We start from the raw sequence: 22,297 nt of genomic DNA, 5'->3' as shown, positions 1-22,297 counted from the left end.
ATATGCTAAAGACAATTCATCCATTTTAAGGCCCAATGTGGAAGGAAAACGCAACTGAATTTGAAGCAACAACTTATTGGTGACTTAATTTGGTGTGGGGGAATAAAGACACACTCATCTCTCAAAAGCTGCAGACTTGGCTAGTGGGGAGAGTGGGGTTGGGGGGGTTGGATGGACAGTGTGAGAGGAAGCTAGTTACTATCTTCATTTCTTAAAATGTACCTTTCCATCGAGGAAGGTAGTCCTATACTTACGAAAAGTAGGCTGGATAGAGGAAAACAATTACATTGAACAAAGGGAACAAGGATGGCCCAAATCCAAGCAGCGAACACAGGGTAAGCAAAGCGATCAAAGTGCGGACAAATCGGGCAAATCTCAGAGGCATCGTTTTTCCTTTAGAATCCTCTGTTCAGCTCCAACTGTTACACCATCTCTTGGTGGTGAAGCATGTGTTACTAGGCTGCAGCAGGAATTAAGTGACATCACAGAAGGATTTGTGTGGTCAGAAACAAGAGCCTAGCATGTGTAGGCATTCTGGGGTATCAGAAACTAGGAACTCAGTATACACAAATTAGATGAATGTTAGATGGGATGATTCTCAAGTCTGATGCAAGCAATCTGAAGCAAATCATCTTCCAAAATTTCCATTCTCTTATAATCAAGGGATTACAACTTTAAATTTAACATTACTTTTAACCCATCTTTTCTTTCTAATTTAGGACTATGGATCAGGGTTTCAGCTATATAAGGTTGTTGGTGTATCTTTTATGCTCAACATGGATTACAGATACATCAACATCTCCAGTGTACCTCCCCCACCCTAGCACCATCAGATCAAAGTAAATTAATATATTCCAGAGTTTAAAAAAATTACTCAATGCTTTTTTTTTTATTGATCTTAATAAATAGTGCCTATAACATGGAGTTATTATTCCAGTGCACATGAATTATTAAAACTTCAACCCTATATTCATCGATAGAGCAACAAAGCACTGCCTTCAAGCTCTTTCAGAAATTAGGTCTACAGATTTCTTTGGAATCTATAATCATTAACAGCATGGAAAACACAAGAGAATTGTACTTCACATTTATACTTGTACATTTTTTTGCTACCCGAGGCCCACAGTTTTTTCTATCGATTCAATATCTGGAACTTAAGTTTGACTGCCCTAAAATATAAAGTTGTGTTGACCAACTCTCCCCTTCCATTGTTTATCAAAAAAATGCTTTATTTATTTTAATATGACGAGGAAAAAAATCACTGATTCAAATGCTTTTTCAAACAAATTACAGGAATGCTACAGTAGTTTCCAGTCCCGGTGTGATATCAGTGCACTGTAATGATACATAACTTGCACACACTCCCCAGTCACAAAATCATTTTGCCCGTTTCTCATCCCAGTGGAATACCAACTGGTGAGAACATTACAATAAAAATCTACATTTCCCCAATAGCACAGCTCGAAGGCTCAGCAGTCTCATTAAGATTGTCTGCAAGTTAAGCAAATGCCCTGAAGAGGCACCCACTCTACAACTTCCCTTGAATTAAATGACAAACAAGAGAGAATCTACAGGTGTTGGAAATCACTTGAAATAAATAACTAGTTCCTTTTAAAAAAAATACAATATTATGACTTTAAAGTATTTTCTTATACCTCACACTCCATGTAAAACATTATGAAGGAATTGTGTAGATACCAACACTCCTTCCAAATCACATTATTGTGGAGGTAATGCTTCTTCCAGCTACGACAGTTTGGGATAACTGAACTTTGAGCTGATCCTAAAAGACAACTTCCATCGCCAACAAACCCACCCATCCTAGCACCAGTACTGAACAAAACCTCCCCTTGTGAAACAATGTTTTAAATAACAACGGAGCCTAGGTTAAATGGTCTGAAGTTGGCTCAATGCATTTTCACATTTTGTAATGGGGGGGGGGGGGGGGGAGCAATGATGTTCATCAGCCGCTCACACTCAAACCCAAATGTTAATAAAAGGCCAGAATAAACATATAATGTCCATAACTACGCAGTCTATAAAATCCGATAACAAACAATTTTTCCAGAAATGTCTATTGTTGGATCTACAGGCAAATTTTAAAAAGTAGGAACTATTTTGTTGAGTCAGTGTACAACGCAAGATATAACAGGCTTTTAAATTATCGGCATAAGTAAATACAATCACATGCAAGTTAGCTGCAGAACATCATTAAGAGTTCCTCATAATTAAATGGAGTTACTATGCAAAGATTGGATGGCTAACAGTGAACCAATATCTTGACATGCAGAACTAGATGGGAAATTACATTCAATATTTTGATCTTGGGTATTAGGTGGACCACAGGATGAATAAATCACTTACAACACATCTACCCATTAGCTAACCAAAGTGAAACCAAGCCATTTCATCCTGTTCATATCACATTAAAAAGGATATCTATTATCTATAGCCAGTGAAAGTGTTATTTCAAGATACAACTCAACATTTTCAGGGTACCATGCAAAAATGAAACTATAACAATATCAGAAGTTCTTTTTCCTGACAATTGATGCTAAAATTGAGCTTGTGGAATGTTAACATTTGACAGATCTACTGCACCTCTGAGGTTAAACAAATCAACAGGCTTGTGGCAATTTTTACTGTATATTATAATGCAGCGTATAAATCCAGTTTAGACCACAAGAGGGACCATTCTTCTCTATTGCTTCAAAAAAAATTGAGTCTTTTGCTACAAGAATATTGTATAAAGCAAATAGAAAATTTATTGAATTTGAAAAATGCTTTAAAACGAGAGTGTCTGCTTCTGAAAGAAAAAAGTAGGTTGTGTTAGATTTCAATGTCAAATCACACTTGGAAAATTTAACCATAAACTTTTCCTTTCAGACACTGTTGCTTCCATGCCAGATTTATAGCAAGTCTTCTTTTTTCTTGTGGGATTAGCTTCATCATGCAGGCAGTTTATTGTATGGTCCTCAGTTGTCTTCGTCTTTTGTCAAATGTAGCTTCAGTGCTGTAATACAAAAGAATTAATAAAATTAGAAATATCTTGAAATGTAATATGGCTGCTGTATGTGCATGTAGAGGTAGGAATAACTTGGGGCAGTTGGCTGCCATGTTATTAGTAGCTTTTTTTTAAAAAAAGCACCAGGTATATCTTTAATAATGGTCAACTTGTTCCATTTTAAAAAAATGGTTAACTTGTCCCATTCCACCCAAAGTAAGTGATGTATAAGTCACCCTAAGATTCACTTCCTTGTGAGCATTTGCAGTGGAATAAATACAACAGAATAAATGAAAAACTACAAAGACTAACAATTAAAGAGACAAACTGAGTAAATATGAAAAATGGTAAGTGGATAAATAATACTGAAAGCATGAGCTTTAGAGTATTTGAAAGCGAGCCCATAGTTTATAAAATTTGTTCAGTGTTGAGGGGAGTGAAGTTTTCCACACTGGATCAGGAGCTTGATAGTTGAGCAATAACAGTTCCTGAACCTGCTGGTGTGGAAACCAAGCAGGGCTTTAAAACAGTAACATATCTTTGTTGTTTTCTTTATACATACCGTGGGTTACTAAGAACAAACCATATTCTGGAAGAACATTTCTAGAACTTTTATTTAAAGTTATTTAAATTTATTTAAAGTTATTTTATTTAAACAGCAACCACGTTTTTTACTAAACAAGCTTCTCAATCATTCCGTCAGTTCTGTGCATGCTCACAACTCGGTCCAATCACATTCTGCCATGTGACACATGATATCACCACATCTTCCTTTCCTTAAAAAAACAATTAGCAACATTAATCAAAACTAATACTAATTTAACATGTCTCTATCAGTCTCTCTGAGGGTTTATGAACATGAGTCAACCTTCTAAGTGGTTCACGCAGTTCTTGTGTTTTGTTGTTATTTTCCTGTTTTGTCTGGTCTGCAGCAGTTAACTGAAACTCCAAGGTTGGCTCTTTCTTGATATCTTTACGATTTCTTAACACTGCCCCTTCTTCGGTTTGGACCATGTATGATCTGGGTTGTACTTCAAGTACTGTAGCTTTGTGTCCACGTGTTCATTTTGTCTTGTGTCCTCACTTCATCTCCTTGGTGCAGTTCAGGTAATGGACAAGAACATCTGTCAAAGTATATTTTCTGCTTTGCTTTGTGTTCATCTTTCCACCTTTTCACTTGTTCACCTCCCTCTGTTCTCAGAAGGCTTGCATTTTTTGGCAGTTCGGATCTCAAATGGCATCCCATCAAGAGCTGAGCAGGTGAAAATCCACATTCAAGTGGAGTACTACGATAGGCTAACAAAGCTGAATAAAAATCACCTCCACTATCTTTTGCTTTGTGCATCAGTTTATTGATAATTCCTACCGACTTTTCAACTAATTCATTGTACTGAGGAAAAAATGGACTAGATGTTGTATGAACAAAGCCCCATTCATGAGCAAAATGTCTCATGCATTCACCATTGAATTGTGGACCATTGTCTGTGAAATCTTCATCAGGTACACCATGTTTGGAAAAAACTGATTTCATGCATATAATTACATTCTCTGCTGTTCTGCCCAAACCACACACTTCAGGATACAAGGAGTAAGTAATATGTTATTAATAGATAATCTTTGTTTATCTGTTTGTAACTGACAACGCCTACCTACTGATAAGGTCTCTGAGGACTAGGATGGGGGTGCAGTGGCTCCTTAGGGTTGCTAGGTTGGTATTTAAAGCATATTCAACAAGACACTAACTCTGCAATTTCTTGATTCATGCTGGGCCAAAACATCACTTCCTGCGCCCTTACTTTTCAATATCTAGGTGGCCTTCATGAATTTTCCCAAGCATTTCTTTTCGGAGAATTTAGGAATTATAATTCTGCTACTTTTGTACAATATCCCAGCCACAACAGAAAGTTCTGATCTGTGATTCTAATATTCCTGTACTTCTGAGGTCCAGTCATGCTTATTATCTGGCCATCCATCATCATTTGTATTACCTGATTGAAAATTTTGTCCTTTTCGGTCTCAAGACGTAGCAGTTCCAACTTTTTAGGAGCAACAGATACAATTTCTATGACCATCAATAAAAACCTGAGCATCAATAATGTTCCTGTGACTGTCTTTTGTTGTTGGATCCATAGCTCTGGAGAATGTGTCAGCTGTGTACATGAATTTTTCAGGTGTGTATGACACATTCAACACACATTTTTGCAATCTGATCATCATTCGCTGAATTTGCAAAGGACAGTTGCTTAAAGGCTTGTTAAGCAGGAAGCAGGAACTTTGGAAGCAGGAACAAGAGGGCAGAGTATTGTCTGACTGGTGTAGAGTTAGGTAAGGGAGAAATGCAAAGAGACCTAGGAGTCCTAGTTCATCAGTCAATGAAGGTGAATGAGCAAGTGCAACAGGCAGTGAAGAGGGCAAATGGAATGTTGGCCTTTATTACAAGGGGAACTGAGTACAAGAGCAAGGATGTCCTTTTGCATTTGTACAGGGCCCTGGTGAGACCACACCTGGAATATTGTGTACAGTTTTGGTCTCCAGGTTTAAGGAAGGACATTCTGGCAATTGAGGAAGTGCAGCGTAGATTCACTAGGTTGATTCCTGGGATGGCAGGGCTGTCTTACGCAGAGAGATTGGGCTTGTACACACTGGAATTGAGGAGATTGAGAGGGGATCTGATTGAAACGTTTAAGATAATTAAAGGATTTGATAGGATTGAGGCAGGAAATATGTTCCAGATGTTGGGAGAGTCCAGTACCAGAGGGCATGGATTGAGAATAAGAGGTCAGTTATTTAAACCAGAGTTGAGGAAAAACTTCTTCTCCCAGAGAGTTGTGGAGGTGTGGAATGCACTGCCTCGGAAGACGGTGGAGGCCAATTCTCTGGATGCTTTCAAGAAGGAGCTGGATAGATATCTGATGGATAGGGGAATCAAGGGATATGGGGACAAGGCAGGGACTGGGTATTGATAGTGAATGATCAGCCATGATCTCAGAATGGCGGTGCAGACTCGAGGGGCCGAATGGTCTACTTCTGCACCTATTGTCTATTGTCTAAACACTCAAAGGCTTATGATCGGTTTCAACATCAACAGATTGCCCTGACACAAACTGATGACATCTCTCACAAGCAAACACAGTACTGAGCAATTCTTTTGCAATTTGGGCATACCTTGTTTCTGGATTGGATAATGCAAGGGATGCATATGCCACTGGTAGCCACTCCTGATCATGATTTTGGAGTAATATTGCCCCTAAGCCTGCTTGAGATGCATCACATGAGATTTTGATTGGTCTCTCAGCATCAGAGAATTTCAACACAGGTTCTTTGGTGAGAACTTTTCTTGAGACTTTGCCATGCCTTCTCCTGTTCATGATTCCAGCTCCATTCATTTTTCTTTTCTGTTAGCTCCCTCAATGGAGCAAGCTGTTCCGAAAGATTGGGTTTGAATTTTCTCATGTAGTTGACCATTCCCATGAACCTCTGAACATCCTTTTTACATTGTGGTCTTGGCATGTTCTCAATAGCAGAAACCTTCAATGGATCAGGATGCACACCCTCTTTGCTGATGATATCACCCACAGAGGTAAGTTCAGTCACTCCTAGCTGACATTTGTCTTTATTCAACTTCAGGTTTGCCTTGCTGTTGCCTCTAAGACTCGTCTAATATGATCCCCAAACAATAATATCATCCGTGGAAGTACCTATGCCCTCAATGTGCATGTGAATAGTTTTATGGTACACTTCAGGAGCTGATGCAATTCCAAACGGAAGCCTAAGAAAACGGTATCTGGCAAAAGGAGTGTTAAAGGTACACAACTTTGAACTCTGTTCATCTAGTTTAAATTGCCAGAATCCAGAGGATGTATCTAATTTACTAGAGTACTTTGCATTAGCAGACTGTGACATAGTTTCCTCATGAGTAGGCAATTTGAAATGCTCTCTTTTAATAGCTCGATTCAAGGCTCTTGGATCTAAGCAAATCTTCATTTATCCATTTTTCTTATCAACAATAAGCAAATTGACCCATTCAGACTGTTTATCAATTTTCGTATGACTCCTAACCGTTCCATTCTTTCAAGCTCTGTTTTCAGTTGTTCACATAATGCAAAAGTTACTTTTCCACATGGATGTACTATGGGTGGCACTGTGTTGTCAATTTTAATCGTGTGCTCACCTGGAAGACAACCTCACCCTTTGAACAAGTCCTCATCTGTGTTCCCTCTGAGCTGTGCGCATACACACGTTTTTCAACCAGCGCACAAAGGAAATTAATGTGTGCACAAAAGGTTAGTTACCTAAAATAATGTAGTAGTTAATAATTATACTTGTTGAAAATAATCTTTCAGCTAAATGTTTGTTAGCTAGTTAGTTGGTTTTTCAAATACCACAATGCACGTCACTAATTTAACGTCACCTCACTTTTCCTGTCCCGGTTTGTACAGCTACATCACAACGGCAGCCATCAGTCAACAAGTTCGCTGTTGAGTTTTATAAGTAGTCTTCGTGTTCATTTAAAAGAAAGGTTTCCTGAAGATGAGGTACGAGAATGACCAGTTTTTGATTTCTCCGCACTTGCAGATTATGACGCCACATTTGGCGATGAACAAGTTAATCCTTATCGCTAAATTATCATGATTTTATGGCTGAAAATACTGTAATAGTTAGACAGTTTAATTTCTAATTTTCCATGCAAGAAAAAAAATAAAATCCAAACTGATTTCAAACTTTGCTCAAATGGTGGCATTTCCACTTCAAAATTAACAGTTTTGCGACCTTGAACAGTTGATGGACATTGGGGGAACATTTCTTGCATCTAGTACCGACTGTGAGTGAGGTTTTAGCCTCATGAATCAACTCAAAAACAAGCTGAGAAACCGTTTAGGTGACTATTATTTGGATTTGTTAATGAGAATCAAAAGCTATCAATTGGACAGAAGTTCTATTAGTCTAGATAGAGTTTACAGAGAATGGGTAAATGCCAAAGACAGGAGAAAGAGAAAAAACTGAGTGACTTAAATATGTTAATTTTGTTGTTATTCTGTGCAGTTTTATGCCGAATATTTTGCAAACCTACATAAACTGTGCCTTGTGTGCATTCAGTGCACACATACTTTTGTCACAGGATTAAATTTTGCACAACATTAGATTTTTGCACACACTGACTACTAAAAATCAGAGGGAACATTGGTCTTCATACACTTTCATCAAGTCACTGTATTCTGACTGTCACTTTCCAGGAGTAAGACTCTTTTTACCAAATTGAGTCTCAAAGGCAGATAAAGCCAATATTGACCGTACATTCTTAGGCATGACCACAAATGAAAGCATGTGAACCATATTTTTGAGTGATTCTTTTGCCACACATATTCCTTTAACTGGAAAGTCTGCACCTGAATAACCTAGTCACTTTTATATTTGTCTGATGTAACTTTGGTCTTGGTTTTAATGCATTAAACTCAGATTCTGCAAGAACATTTACTTGTACTCCAGTATCCAGTTTTAACAGAATAATGTTTTGGTTCACTTGCAATGGCATAATCCAGTCATTCTTACTTTGTTTTCACAAAGCACATCGATATAAAACTCCTCACGCTTATTTTCAAGCCCAGCATTTACTCGTTTTTACTTCTGCAACAGCGTGAAAAATGACTGCTCTTACCGCAGTGATTGCACTCCCCCCCACCCCCATACGCTGGACACATTTTAGGTCGGAGTTGCAACCCACAACAATCAAATTTTTTTTCCAGATGACATCTTGCGCTCTGTCGGTTCCATTGCCGTTTTATTGTTTTTTTTCTGATATGTTCACACTTTTCCACAACATCTACACAGTCGTTCTCAATAAAAAGCTCTTTAGCCTGGGACGTCATGGTTTCTGAAGCTTTTTTATGTCTGGTTCTCTCAAGAGTCTCTCTCAGAGCATTATCCAGAATGCCACAAACATTTGTCTTTAATGAGAGAGTCTGTAAGCTCTGCAAACTCGCATGTTTTACTGTGGTGTCTCAACTTGGTAACAAATTGATCAATCATTTGACCAGCTCTCTGCCAACAGGTAAAGAATTGGTACTGTTCATACATCACATTGCGCTTCAGTATACAAAACGCTTCTAACTTGTCGATTATTGCTTTTAGATTCAAATTATCGCCATTCTCAAAAGTAAAATGGTGATGTACCTCAACTGCATCGTCCCCAATCACGTGAAGTAGGATCACTGCTTTTGTTTATACTGATTTATTTTCTGCTCCGAGCGCTGATAAATTTCAAAACGCTGTTTAAATCTTTTCCAGTTTTCAGTTACATTTCCAGTCAGCTGAAGCATCGATGGGGTTTGCAAAATTTCCACTCCTAAAGCTGCTAGCAAACAATAAAGTTTGCACATTTTTTCCCCCTCAATTATCTTCATTTCTCCCGAAACGAATTATTCTTCCAGACTGATTTCTGACACCATGCTGCATTCTTTATACACACCCATGTGTTACTAAGAACAAACCATATTCAGGAAGAACATAACTAGAACTTTTATTTAACAGCAACCATGTTTTTCCACTAAACAAGCTTCTCAATCATTCTATCAGTTCTGCATATGCTCACAACTCAGTCCTATCATGTTCTGACACGTGACACATACCACCACAATCTTCCTTTTCTTGACCTCATTCTGCTATGGAAGTAAAGCTCCAAAGCCTATCAGTTCTCATACCTACTACTGTAAAATTCAATCTCCATGTTCTGACACCAATAGCACTTGTAATTGTGCCAATCTTGTTGGACATCCACATCATCCCAAGCAAACTGACGCATATTTTATGGCATCTCATCAAAAGGCAATTAGATGCTTAAATAATGAGATTATAACACCGTGGGTACTAGATATATGATCTTTACAAAATCCATACTCCAACTAAATAATTATTGGCTCTCTTATGCATCATTGATTGGTAGATTCTCTTTTGAAGAAAGATGAGATTGTATCCACCGGCTTGTATCCACCGGAGTTTAGAAGAATTAGAAGAAAATAATTAAAAACACAAGAATCTGGAGGATTTTGCCAGAGCAGATGTGAATGTTTCTTCCTCAGGGGGAACCTACAATTAGGGATTACTGTTTAAAAAAATAAGTGCCAGTCTATTGAAGAAAGACAGGCGGAAGACAATTTTGTTTAAAAATAATTCTGGACTGCTGAAAATCTTTGACACTCTGCTTCAAAAGGACAATGCGAATGTTTTTTCTAAAAAAAAACACAGATATAGATCCTTAGTAAGTAAAAGGGCGAGACAGGACTCTGGAGATGGGGACGCAAGGTTAAGTTCACACAAATACTGATCACAATTTTAGTAAATAGTAGAATATGTTCAAGAGGCTGAGTAGGTTATTATTGCTTCTAATTTATATGTTTATACGGATTTCATTAGAATACAGACAACTCAACGTACCATAAATTAGCATATTTCACTGTGGGAAAGGAAACAAATCTCACACCAACACTTTTCTTTTCAGTGTTTAACTGCACCAGAGGCTAGAAATGATGAACAATAAGGAAATTATTTTTTTTTGCAGATGGGTCAACAGATTCAAGCAAATTAGGAGGAGGAATATAGACAATCCAAGAGGAAAGAGTTACTTACCATTGAAGAATGAAAATCTGGCACTCAATGCCTAAAGCTATGGAAGTGGAAACTGTCAAAGCATTTAAAATGTGTTTACCAGAGCCCTTTACTCCTATGCATTGTGAGAGTATCTCAATTGGTTGCAGTTTTTAAGCCAGCAGGACATAATTTTTCTTCAAAACCTGCATAATTGCTCACTCTGCTATTGAAATGAAAGACTTAAGTTTTTCCAATATTTAATTTTTTTTTGCTGGTTTCTCGAGACAAAGAATAATACAGCAACATGCTGGAGGAACTCAGCAGGTTGGGCAGCATCTATGGAAACGAACAGTCAACGTTTCAGGCCGAGACCCTTCATCAGGACTGGAGAGGGAGGGGGCAGGGGCCCTATAAAGAAGGTGGGGGGAGGGCGAAAAGGTTAGTAGGTGCCAGGTGAAAACCCAGTAAGTGGAAAGATCAAGAGGTGGGGGAGGGGAAGCATGGAGCAGATAGGCAGGAAAGGTGAAGGAGGAATACAAGGGGAAAGCACTATGTGTAGTGGAAGAGGGCAGAATTATGAGAGAGGTGATAGGCAGCTGGAGGAGGAGGCAGAGTGAAACTGGGATGGGGGAAGGGAGAGGGAAGGAATTACCAGAAGTTGGAGAATTAGATGTTCATACCAAAGGGCTGGAGACTACCCAGACGGTATACGAGGTGTTGCTCCTCTAGCCTGAGTTTGGCCTCATCATGGCAGTAGAGGGGGTCATGTATGGACATATCCGAATGGGAATGTGAAGCAGAGTTGAAGTGGATGGCAACCGGGAGACCCTGTCTGTTGTGGCTTGACGAAGCGGTCCAAGCATAAGTGCTATACTTACCCCTACACCTCCTATCTTACCACCACTCAGGGGCCCCAAACAGTCCTTCCAGGTGAGGCAACACTTCTCTTGATCCTGCTGGGGTTAACTATTGCATCCAGTGCTCCCGGTGCGGCCTCTTCTACATTGGTGAGACCCAACGCAGATTGGAGGACCGCTTTGTTCAGCACCTCCGCTCCATCTGTCAAAACAGATGGGATCTTCCAGTTGCCACCCACTTCAACTCTGCTTCACTTTCCCATTCGGATATGTCCATACATGGCCTCCTCTACTGCCATGATGAGGCCAAACTCAGGTTGGAGGAGCAACACCTCATCTACCATCTGGGTAGTCTCCAGCCCCTTGGCATGAACATTGAATTCTCCAACTTCTGGTAATTCCCTCCCCCTCCCTTCCCCCATCCCAGTTTCTTTCTGCCGCCTCCTTCAGCTGACCATCACTTCCCTCATGGTTCTGCCTCCTTCTACTATCCATAGTGCTTTCTCCCTGTATTCCTTCTTCACCTTTCCTGCCTATCCCTTCCCCACCCCTTGATCATTCCTCTTACTGGGTTTTCACCTGGCACCTATCAGCCTTCTCCTTCCCACCCTCCCCCCACCTTCTTTATAGGGCCCCTGCCCCCTCCCTCTTCAGAGCTGTTGAAAGGTCTCCGCCCGAAACATTAACTGTTCGTTTCCATGGATGCTGCCCAACCTACCGAATTCCTCCAGCGTGTTGTGCATGTTGCTTTGACCCCAGCATCTGCAGGGTATTTTGTGTTAAAGAATAATACAGGTCAAACCTCAACAAGGAATATGCCATTAAATTGTTTAAAAAAAACCCTGGATAAATTAAAAAAAAAGACAGGTGAGAGAGACCACAGATGCTGGAAGTCATGATCAACACACAAACTGGTGGAGGAAGCAGATCAGGCAGCATCTGTGGAGGAAAATGAACCATCGGCACTTTGGGCCAGGACTCTTCATCAGGACTTGGGTCTTGGCCTGAAACGTCAGCTCTTCAGTTTCCTCCACATATTTTGCCTGATCTGCTGAGTTCCTTCAGCATTGTGCTTGGACAAGTAACAAGGCCAGAATAATGACAATCCACCTGTGGGGAAAAGTCTCGTCCTAAAGTTGGATGACTTAGTATAGCAAGCACAATTGGAGTGCATGCAGAAGAAGAGCAGGCAGAATTGTGAAATGGATTGATGAATAAGTGTAAAAGCTTAAGGAGAATTGGACATGTAAAATTGCACACACACTCGCATCCAATTTCCACAATGTGCTTGGGCATATGGCCACAAGTGCAATTCATAAGGGTTAATCATTTACCAATAAACTTATGACACATGAGGGCAAAACTGACCAGAAACAAATGAGGTGGCTAATTTGTAGAGCTTTGGAAGTCAAGCACGTTATTAACATATGAAGTTTACAAAGAAAAAACATGTTGGATAGATCAGGAAAACAATTTGAAAGCAATTAAGTTAAAAAGTCTAAAAGTTAACAATTAAATGCTTGGCTGATACTGAACAGCAGGAAGTTTTTTTTAAGCCAAATGCTACTTACCCTCATATCAATATACCCTTCCTGCCATCAGTCTATGGACAGCTGAGTCTTAATATATTAGGCAGCAGGAAGAAAAAAAAATTGACATTTCAGAACAGGACACATGCACATCCCTTCCACTGAAGGCTCAAGAACAACTTTCGAGTAATCAAACTAGTTAATCAGATTTCATTTTAGCTTTTTTTGGAAAAGGCAATTATGCTGGGTACCTGGTTTCAAAATACATAAAACACACAGCACATGAATGTTCAAGTATTATACAACACAGATTTCTAAACCATCACATCATTCAGCTGCTTTGCCACTTTGCGTGTTCCCTACAATTTATTTATCTACTGGATTTGCTTCAAGAGATCACAAACAAGGAAGCAGAGCTTGTCATTTCAAACGGGTGTGCAGGGTAGTGAATCTCTGAAATAGTCCGGAGAAGGAACCAGTTCATTAGATTAGTTTGTTATGTGCTGTGCTGTGTGACATGGGCAATCGTGGTCTTGGGTGGTGGAGTAGAAAATAACCCAGCAAAATCCTCAATCACATTGTGGATTTTGCTGTTTTTTTAAAGTACAACCTTATGGTCTCTAATTGCCCACTTCACATTGCTACAATTTAAAACTTCCCTCAGCACAGACACCATTCAATTAATACCAAGGCAGCTCTCAAGTTATTTCTGTGACCTGCTCTCTCACAACCATCAGATTTCATTTTACCAAGCATCACTTATACATTGAAACACAGGGATGTGTGACATTTGCTACAATAGCCGGCACAACCTTGTGATGTACGTTCTTGCTGCCCACCTAAACCAGCAGCAATTTATAGCAGTCACATGACCTGCCAATCAGGAGACTTTGGGATATGCAAGTGAAAAGGTTGAGGGGTGGGGGAGAGAAATCAAAATGACATGAAAGAACCCCCATGATCATACAAGGACAATGTACAAAATTCATACAGAAAAGATCCATTGTCAGGATCAAATCTTGATCCCTGTAAGTTCAAAGCAGGAAAACTTAAGCAATTTTCCTTTCTTTTCCACCCCCACCATCCCCATCCACTCTGGACTGGGGTCCACTGAAACTCAGTATTTCATATATCATTTAGTGCAAGACCTCAAGAGCATAAGACACAGGAGTAGAATTAGACCATTCCGTCTGCTCCGCCATGCCATCATGGCCAATCCCAGATCCCACTCAACCACATACACCTGCCTTTTCACCATATCCTTCCCGATCAGTAACTGATCAAATTCCGCTTTAAATATACTCACGGACTTGGCCTCAACCGTAGACTGTGCCAGAGCATTCCACAGCTTTACTGCTCTCTGGTTTAAAAAGAAAAAAAAAGAAATCCTCCTTACCTCTATTCTAAAGGGTCACCCCCTCAATTCTGAGGCTGTGCTCCCTAGTTCTGGTTACCCCACCATAGGATACATCCTCTTCACATCCACCCTATCTAGTCCTATCAATGTTCGGTAGGTTTCAATGAGATATCCACGCATTCTTTAAAATTCCAAAGTACATTGAATGCTCCTCATATGTTAACCCCTTCATTCCTTGAATTCCTTGATTCCTTGAATCATCCTCGTGAACCTCCTCTGGACTCTCTCCACTGAGAACACATCCTTTGAGATATGGGCTACGAAACTGTTGACAATACTCCAAGTGCAGCCTGACTAGTGTCTAATAAATGCTGAGCTTTACCTCCTTTTTATATTCTATTCCCCTTGAAATAAATGCCAATATTGCATTTGCCTTCTTTACCACAGACTCAACTGTAAATTAACCTTCTGGGAGTCTTACATGAAGACTCCCAAGCCCCTCTGATGTTTTGAGCTTTCTCCTCATTTAGGTTATGGCCTACACCATTGTTCCTTTTACCAAAACATGTTATCATACATTTCCCAGCACTGTATTCCATCTGCCACTTTTTTGCCTATTCTTCCAATTTGTCCAAGTCCTGCTGCAGTCTTATTGCTTCCGCCACCCATCTTCGTATCATCTGCAAACTTTGCCACAAAGCGATCAACTCTATTATCCAAACCAATGACAAACAATGTGAAAAGTAGCGGTCCCAATACTGACCTAAGGATCACCACTAGTCACCGACCGCCAACCAGAAAAGGCCCGTCTCACTGTACATCAACCATTCCTCTATCCATGCCAGTATCTTCCCTGTAACACCATTTATCTTGTTAAGCAGTCTCATGTGTGGCACCTTATCAAATGCCTTCTAAAAATCCAAGTAAATGACATCCACCGCCTCTCCTTTGTCCACCTGCTTGTTACGTCCTTGAAGAACTCCCAACAGATTTGTCAGGCAAGATTTCCTTTTACAGAAACCATGCTGACTCTGACTTATTTTATCATTAGTCTCCAAGTACCTTGAAACCTCATCCTTAATGATAGACTCGAACACTTTCCCAGCCACTGAAGTAAAGCCAAATGGCCTATAATTTCCCTGCTTTTGCCTTCCTCATTTTTTTTAAAAAAAGAGTGTACATTTGCAATATTCCAGTCCTCTGGGACCATGCCAGAATCAAGTGATTCTTAAAAGATCATGACCAATGCATCCATTATCTCTTTAGCAACCTCTCTCCGTACTCAGATGTAGTCCATCTGGCCCAGGTGACTTATCCACCTTCAGACCTTTGAGCTTGCCTAGCACTTTTTCCTTTGTAATAGCTATGGCACTCACTCCTGCTCCCTGACACTTGTGGACCTCCAGCACACTGCTAGTGTCTTCCACAGTGAAGATAGATGCAAAGTACCCATTAAATTCATCTGCCATTTCTGTTTCCTCCCCTCTCCACATTACTACCTCACCAGAATCATTTTCCAGTGGTTCAATATCAACTCTCACCTCCCTTTTATTCCTTATATAACTGAAAAAGCTTTTCGTGTCCTGCTTTATATTATTGGCTAGTCTGCCCTCGTATTTCATCTATTCCCTTCTTCTAGCTTTTTAGTTGCCTTTTGTTGGATTTGAAAAGCTTCCCAACCATCTAACTTCCCGTTAACTTTTGTTGCCTTATATGCCCTTTCCTTTGCTTTGCTTTTATGCAGTCCTTAATTTCCCTCATTAGCCACAGTTGCTTAACCCTGCCATTTGAGAACTAGTTCTGTGGGACATACCCATCTTGTGCTTTCCTTCTGGGAACAGTTCACTTCAGTTAGCTCTGTTCTGCCAGCATCCCCAGCTGCATCCTCCAATCCACCTCAGCAAGCTGCTTTCTCATGCTTCTAAATTCCCTTATTTCCCCCCCCATTGCGATTAAATACAATCGACTTGTGCTTCTCCCTCTCAAATTACAGTATGAATTCAATCACATCATGATCACTACCTCCCAAGTTCCATTACTTTAAGCTCCCTAATAAAATCTGGCTCATCAAACAACACCCAATCTAACATAGCCTTTCCCTGAGTAGGCTCAAGCACAATCTGCTCTAAAAAGGCCATCTCATAGGTGCAAAACAAATCTCCCCTCTTGCGATCAGGCAACGACCTGATTTTCCCGATCCCCTTACATACTGAAGTCCCCCATTACAATTGTGACATTGTCATTATTACATGCCTTTTCCAACTCTCTTTGCAGTCTCAACCGCATATCTTGGCTATATTTGGAGGCCTATATATCATTCCCATAATGGCTTTTGTACCCTTGCAGTTTCTTAACTCTTCCCTCAAATATTTGACCTTCTCTGACCCTGTTACCTCTTTCTAAAGATGCAACTCCAACTCTTACCAACAGAGCCACACTACCACCTATGCCTGTCTGCCCTTTCGATACAAAGTATATCCTTTGATGTTCAGCTCCCAACTACTTTTTTCAGCCATGAATCAGATGCCAATCTCTAACTGTGCCACAAGTCCGCCTACCTTATTCCAATGCTATGTGCATTTAAAAAAAGTAGCTTCAGTCCACATTCTTCACCTTTTGAATTTTGCCTGTGGTACAGTTTAACTCATTGTTCTGTATAGTAATTTATCTTGCTGAACTTCAGCCTCAAGTAATTCTGTGCAGGTAAAATCAATAGTAATGAAAACAGGCAATACCAAACGCCTCCTAATTTTTCTTTTGAAGTTGGCTTGAAAGAAAACATTCAAAATTAAACTTTGATTATTTTTTTAAAAAAAGATCTGTAGGTTGAAGTGACATGATGTTTAAAAGACAGACTTACTCAGTTTTAAAGAAATTAAACGGCATACCACGTCATGCAAAATGGTAATCAAGTAATCTTGTAAATTTTGCTGGCAAGTGTTTCTGCTCTAAAGCGACCTTTCAACTAGGAGCTAAAATCCCTCCCTCCCCCAAGTCAACATGAAAGAGCATGTCTGATGCAAGCCAAGAAATGTAAAAGATATTCAAACTAGAGTGGTGTTCTTTCCACAGGCAAATGCTAATGACCACAACACACATTACACTTGCACCTCTGGGAGTTTCATGCTCCTGACAGAAAGCTGTACACAAGGTGATGTTGTGTTCCTTTGTTTGCTGAAATCTAATTTTGTGGGACTCAGTTGATCAACACGTTATATATTAAGGACAGAGAACAGAGCAATATTCTAAAATTGCACAACATTCTCAAACAAAATCTTTGAAATAAGTTTACCTATCCAAGGGGAATACAAAAATAGAGCACAAATTACAAAAAAGCTTTATAGACTGATGGCATACAGCGCTAAATGAAATAGCATAAAGTTTACATTTGTGATTACAGTAAAGGGCAGGAGCTATGAAAATTCAATTTAAATTACTATTAGGGCTTGTTTGGACTAGCAGGACAGACTGGTTTATCATGACACTGTTTATTAGTGGAAGAATGAACAAGTCTCACCAGATGTAATAATTATGCCATAACAGAAACATTATTTCAATAATATAGTTATAAATAGTCATCTCTGTATTAAGGGAAGAAGCACTAATATGAAATTTTAAAAGGACAAAATTCAATTTCTCATTGAAGTCACCTTAAAATGAAGATTCAAGCTTTATGAATCTTGAATCTCATTCATTTAAAACCACCTTAAAATGAATAGGGAGAGAATTAAAATGTATACCCCAATATTTATCACAAAAGTTAAAGTCCAATTCTGGTGTAATAGTTCCACTAAAAACAGATCATGATAAACCATGGATTCTGATCTAACAAGAAGCAGGCTGCTTCATTACATACAGACGCTCCAGCTAACTGTTTAGGTCTTGCATCTGGCCTTACGAGGCTCTTGCTGTTACTTAGAGTCTGCAAAACTAAAGCAAGAGAAAAATGAAATAAACATTAATATAAACTGAAACATACCTAAAAATTTCACGACAAACACAAGAGATTCTGCAGATACAGGGTCCTGATGAAAGGTTGTGGCCTAAAATGTCAACTGTTTATTTCCTGCCACAGATGCTATCTGACTTGAGTTCATCCAGTATTTTGTGCTGCTTAAATCTAATGATTTGTGCATCCTGTATATAAAGGGGTTTTCAGATCACTGCATCTCACATAGCATATAGAAGAGTTTGTTCACATGATAGAGTAAATTACATTACATGTGGATTTTTGACCTGCTGCCTGAAGGAGTTTGCTGAAGCACATGTGGAATAATTTGTCAATTATGCAAATTCCTTAAACTGCTCATTACTAGTCATTTACTTACAGCATGGAACTGGCCTTTCTGCCCTTTGAGCTGTGCACCCAGCAACCCCCAATTTAACCTTAGCCTAATCATGAAACAATTTACAATGACCAATTAACCTACCAATTGGTAGGTCTTTGGACTGTGGGAGGAAACCCATGTAGTCATGGGTGAACGTACAAGCTCCTTACGGGCAGCGGCTGGAATTGAACCCGTATCAGCTGTACTGTGAAGCATTGTGCTAACCTCCACTCTGTGTTAATCTTCAATGCCCAACTTTTTGAAACCTTGAGCCATGATGACCAATCTGCCAGTCTCTGTACAAGGCAACATACAACACCAATGAACATGCAACAGTTCACTTGAATTGGCAAATCATTTGTGTAACCCCAAGTAGTGATGCTGTGTGGTACAGAGACTGACAAGGTTTTTATAGGACGATAAGCATGTTACAGCTTTGACAAAGCACGGCAGCTGAATCATTTCCTAGTGTTGTATCGCAGGGCCGCTTTTGAAATATTCCAGTTCATAATCTCTCGCCACTTCTAATCAGAATGCACTGGTGTGTGTGTTTTATCTGCACAGGCACAAGGATGCTTCTAGCCATTACTTGCAAGTTGGAATTTTAAAATTCTAAACCCGATTCAAATATTGTTAAAACATTAGTCTTCATAATGCAGATATACAAATGTTGATAGATATATCTCAGTCCATATAGGAAACATTTCCACATCTCCCTCTTCTCTTTGAACAAAGCTTTGAGCTGCACCTAATATCTACTTTGAGTCAGTGTCCATTATTTGACTACATAAACTGATATAATGTATTTCAGTACATCTAAATGCAAAACGTTATTGAACATTTTGAAATGGGCATAAACATACAAGGTCTTGAGTTTATATGTAGCAAGTTTTTGCAGCAAAGCAATAGATGCATGTCAAAACAAGCAACAAAATAGACCAAACCAACAGGATCCCACTTCAAACTAATGTGGAAAACAAATTGTTTATCTACTGGTTTAGGAGCATCAACTAATAGGTGAAGAAACACTGATTCACTTTTAATTCAGTATCTTTGTATACAATAGTTTATTCTACGTTGGCAGGCAATTCCCCATTTACTGTTCTTTATCGAGTTTGTCCTATTGTGTGATTCATTCCAGTCAACAGCAGTATAATTTGCAATCCCAGGAAGTACAAAAGGGAACATGCCAAACTGAGCATTGCCAAATATCTCCAAGATAATGAAGACATTATTTTGTAATCCATTTTCAGGAAGGACTATGTCCTCACCTGCAATGTTGCAGGTTTTTTTTTGGAAAAGCCAACTTAGAGTGTTAACTGTCAGAATAAGCACATCCATGCAAGGTGTACAGATTTGATTCCAAAAGTCACATTATCAATTTTCTTCACGAGCATACAAAGCCTTGTACACAATTTGTGACCGGCATTCTGTCTGTGATAAACTTGTTACTGAATTCACACTGACAGATTTCTTTTAAAATATACTGATAATATTGTGCCAAAACAAATCTCAATGTGTTGAAATTTTCAAAAATGACTCCAACTTACTGATTTAATTTTTAATAAACATTGAAAGAGTGAAGGTTGAGGTTCAAATTTGCAATATATTGGCCAATTCTCAAGCAACACACACAAAATGCTGGAAAAACTCAAGAGGTCAGGCAGCATCTGTGGACAGAAATAAACTGTCAACCTTTCAGGCTGAGACTGGAAAGAAAGAAGAAACCAGGATATCCTGCCATCCCAGATTCTTGAAAGGAGAAAATTAGGAAGAGATTTGTACTTTTATATGTCCTTGGAAAGGCAGGATCAAGATTTATTCAATTGTACTAAATAATTTAATAGCCCACTGATACCAAACTGCTGTAAACACACAAATAAGATAGATACATAGAACACCAGCTATTGGCATGTGTAACTGTATCCAAATTCAGCTAGTGCTTTAAACAAGAACTTACTGGCACAGGATACTGGGAGTAGTAGAAAGATCAATGCCAAGGGTAGGCACTTAAATTATGAACAAAAGTACTCCCTGGGTTATGGACACTCAACATGTGGACACTGGCACATATGAGAAAGGTCTTAAAAATAAAGCTGTAATTCAAAAGTCCCCAGGACTACCTTTCCCCCGCTCTCTACTTTCAGAGCCTGTTCTTAAAAGAACCAGTCTTGGCAAAAGATTACCTGTTGGCATATACCTAAAGTAATCAGATGCCACCATGTCTTAAGAACATAGGTTGCCAGTTTCATTGAAGGGGGTAGCTCAATAGAGTTGTTTTGGACACTGACAAGCAATCACTTCGACTAATAATTGTGTAACAATGGTCCCTTAAAGTAAAATCTACCGATACTTCAAGGCATCAAAATCACCCATTGAGTGAGAGATATTTTGATACTGTACCATTGTAACAAGGCAGGGGAAGACAAATGTTCATGTTAGTCGGCCCTCATCAAACCATTATAATTTGAGGTACAATTACTGTCAAGTTGTACATTTTCTAACTTATGGACATAACATATGGATGTCTGTAAAAACAATGCACCTGTAACCTGGAGAGGGCATGCATTTAAAACATTAAATTGCTTATTGGATTTTTTTCCCCCTCTATATCAGTCAAGATACGAGTTGCATAACTTATTAGTAACTTTATTGTATATCCTACTTACATTGCCTTTCAAGAGTCACCATTCAGGACAAGCCAAGATAAAGATGGGGAGTGAAGTAATTTTATCTGCCCATGTCAATCAGAAAATAATCAAGGATTATTTGGAAATGAGCCATTAAATTTTGAAAGGATGTTTTCAAGAGATTAAGAATGGCAAAGACTATTGTTCACAGGTGTTAAAGATAAACAATTTTTTTAAAAATAGATTTTGTAACAGCAGAAGTTCTCTGCCTCATCCTAAATCCAAGTCACCTTATACACAACTTCCTTAGATATACACAGGCATGATTATGTATTATATTTGAAAGATCTTCACTTTCTGGTCAAGCTTCACTGACCTTCTCTTGTCACACATTCTGCAGCATCCAAAGCCTTGTCACCGAGGTCATTAACAACACTATCCACTCGGGCATGATGCTTGAGGAACAGAGGGCGGACAATTCGGTTATAGATGATCTGAGAACCGTTCCACGTGACTGGTGCCATGCACCACATCAGGAAAAGACACTGCAGGCAAAAAAATTCTCCAGCATTAGTTACTAACCAAAAGTTGCCCAAGTAATAGAACCAGAAAATCCATCAAATCAGAGCTTATTTTATGAAAAATACAAATCTTGAATACCAAAAATAATAGCATGTTAAAACACAAATTTCTTATTTTCCTTATGCTTAACATAATGGTAAAGAATGCAATAGATTTGGAAGATTAAGATCAAAGATTAAAAAATGTATATACAGACCTTGCCTACATAATAAAAAGGAAACCAATAGAGGAAGATATCCGAGAAAAATTCTACAACACTGAATATTCCATATACAACCCAATACGTCAACCACTTAGTGTCATCTTCTTTATTTACACTTTCAATAGCTTTGATTCTGAAAAAAAATGTATATTTTAAAGATTAAACAATGTTTATATTAAAAATCACTATACTAATACAGTACCATCAAGTTATGTAAAAATCTA

General features: G+C 39.0%; 1 protein-coding gene across 2 annotated transcripts in view; it reads right to left on the bottom strand.

Moving 5' to 3' along the window:
• Nucleotides 1-1,217: 1,217 nt before the first annotated feature.
• LOC132406041 (receptor expression-enhancing protein 6-like) overlaps nucleotides 1,218-22,297 on the bottom strand; it is a 39,368-nt gene continuing 18,288 nt past the window's right edge. The window contains exons 3-6 of one of the 2 annotated variants that reach the window (XM_059991210.1): nucleotides 22,068-22,206; nucleotides 21,666-21,834; nucleotides 18,188-18,261; nucleotides 1,218-3,013 (exon numbers count right to left, since the gene is read on the bottom strand). In XM_059991210.1, the coding sequence (XP_059847193.1) occupies nucleotides 3,008-3,013; nucleotides 18,188-18,261; nucleotides 21,666-21,834; nucleotides 22,068-22,206 (388 nt within the window). In that variant the 3' untranslated portion in view covers nucleotides 1,218-3,007. The remainder of the gene's footprint in view (nucleotides 3,014-18,187; nucleotides 18,262-21,665; nucleotides 21,835-22,067; nucleotides 22,207-22,297) is intronic. The other variant, XM_059991211.1, reaches the window with a different exon arrangement.

This window comes from Hypanus sabinus, chromosome 16 (assembly GCF_030144855.1).
Source record: "Hypanus sabinus isolate sHypSab1 chromosome 16, sHypSab1.hap1, whole genome shotgun sequence".
In the NCBI taxonomy this organism is placed as follows: Eukaryota; Metazoa; Chordata; class Chondrichthyes; order Myliobatiformes; family Dasyatidae; genus Hypanus; species Hypanus sabinus.
The sequence above is the reverse complement of the archived record's forward strand: the minus strand, read 5'-3'. Positions and strand labels throughout refer to the sequence as shown.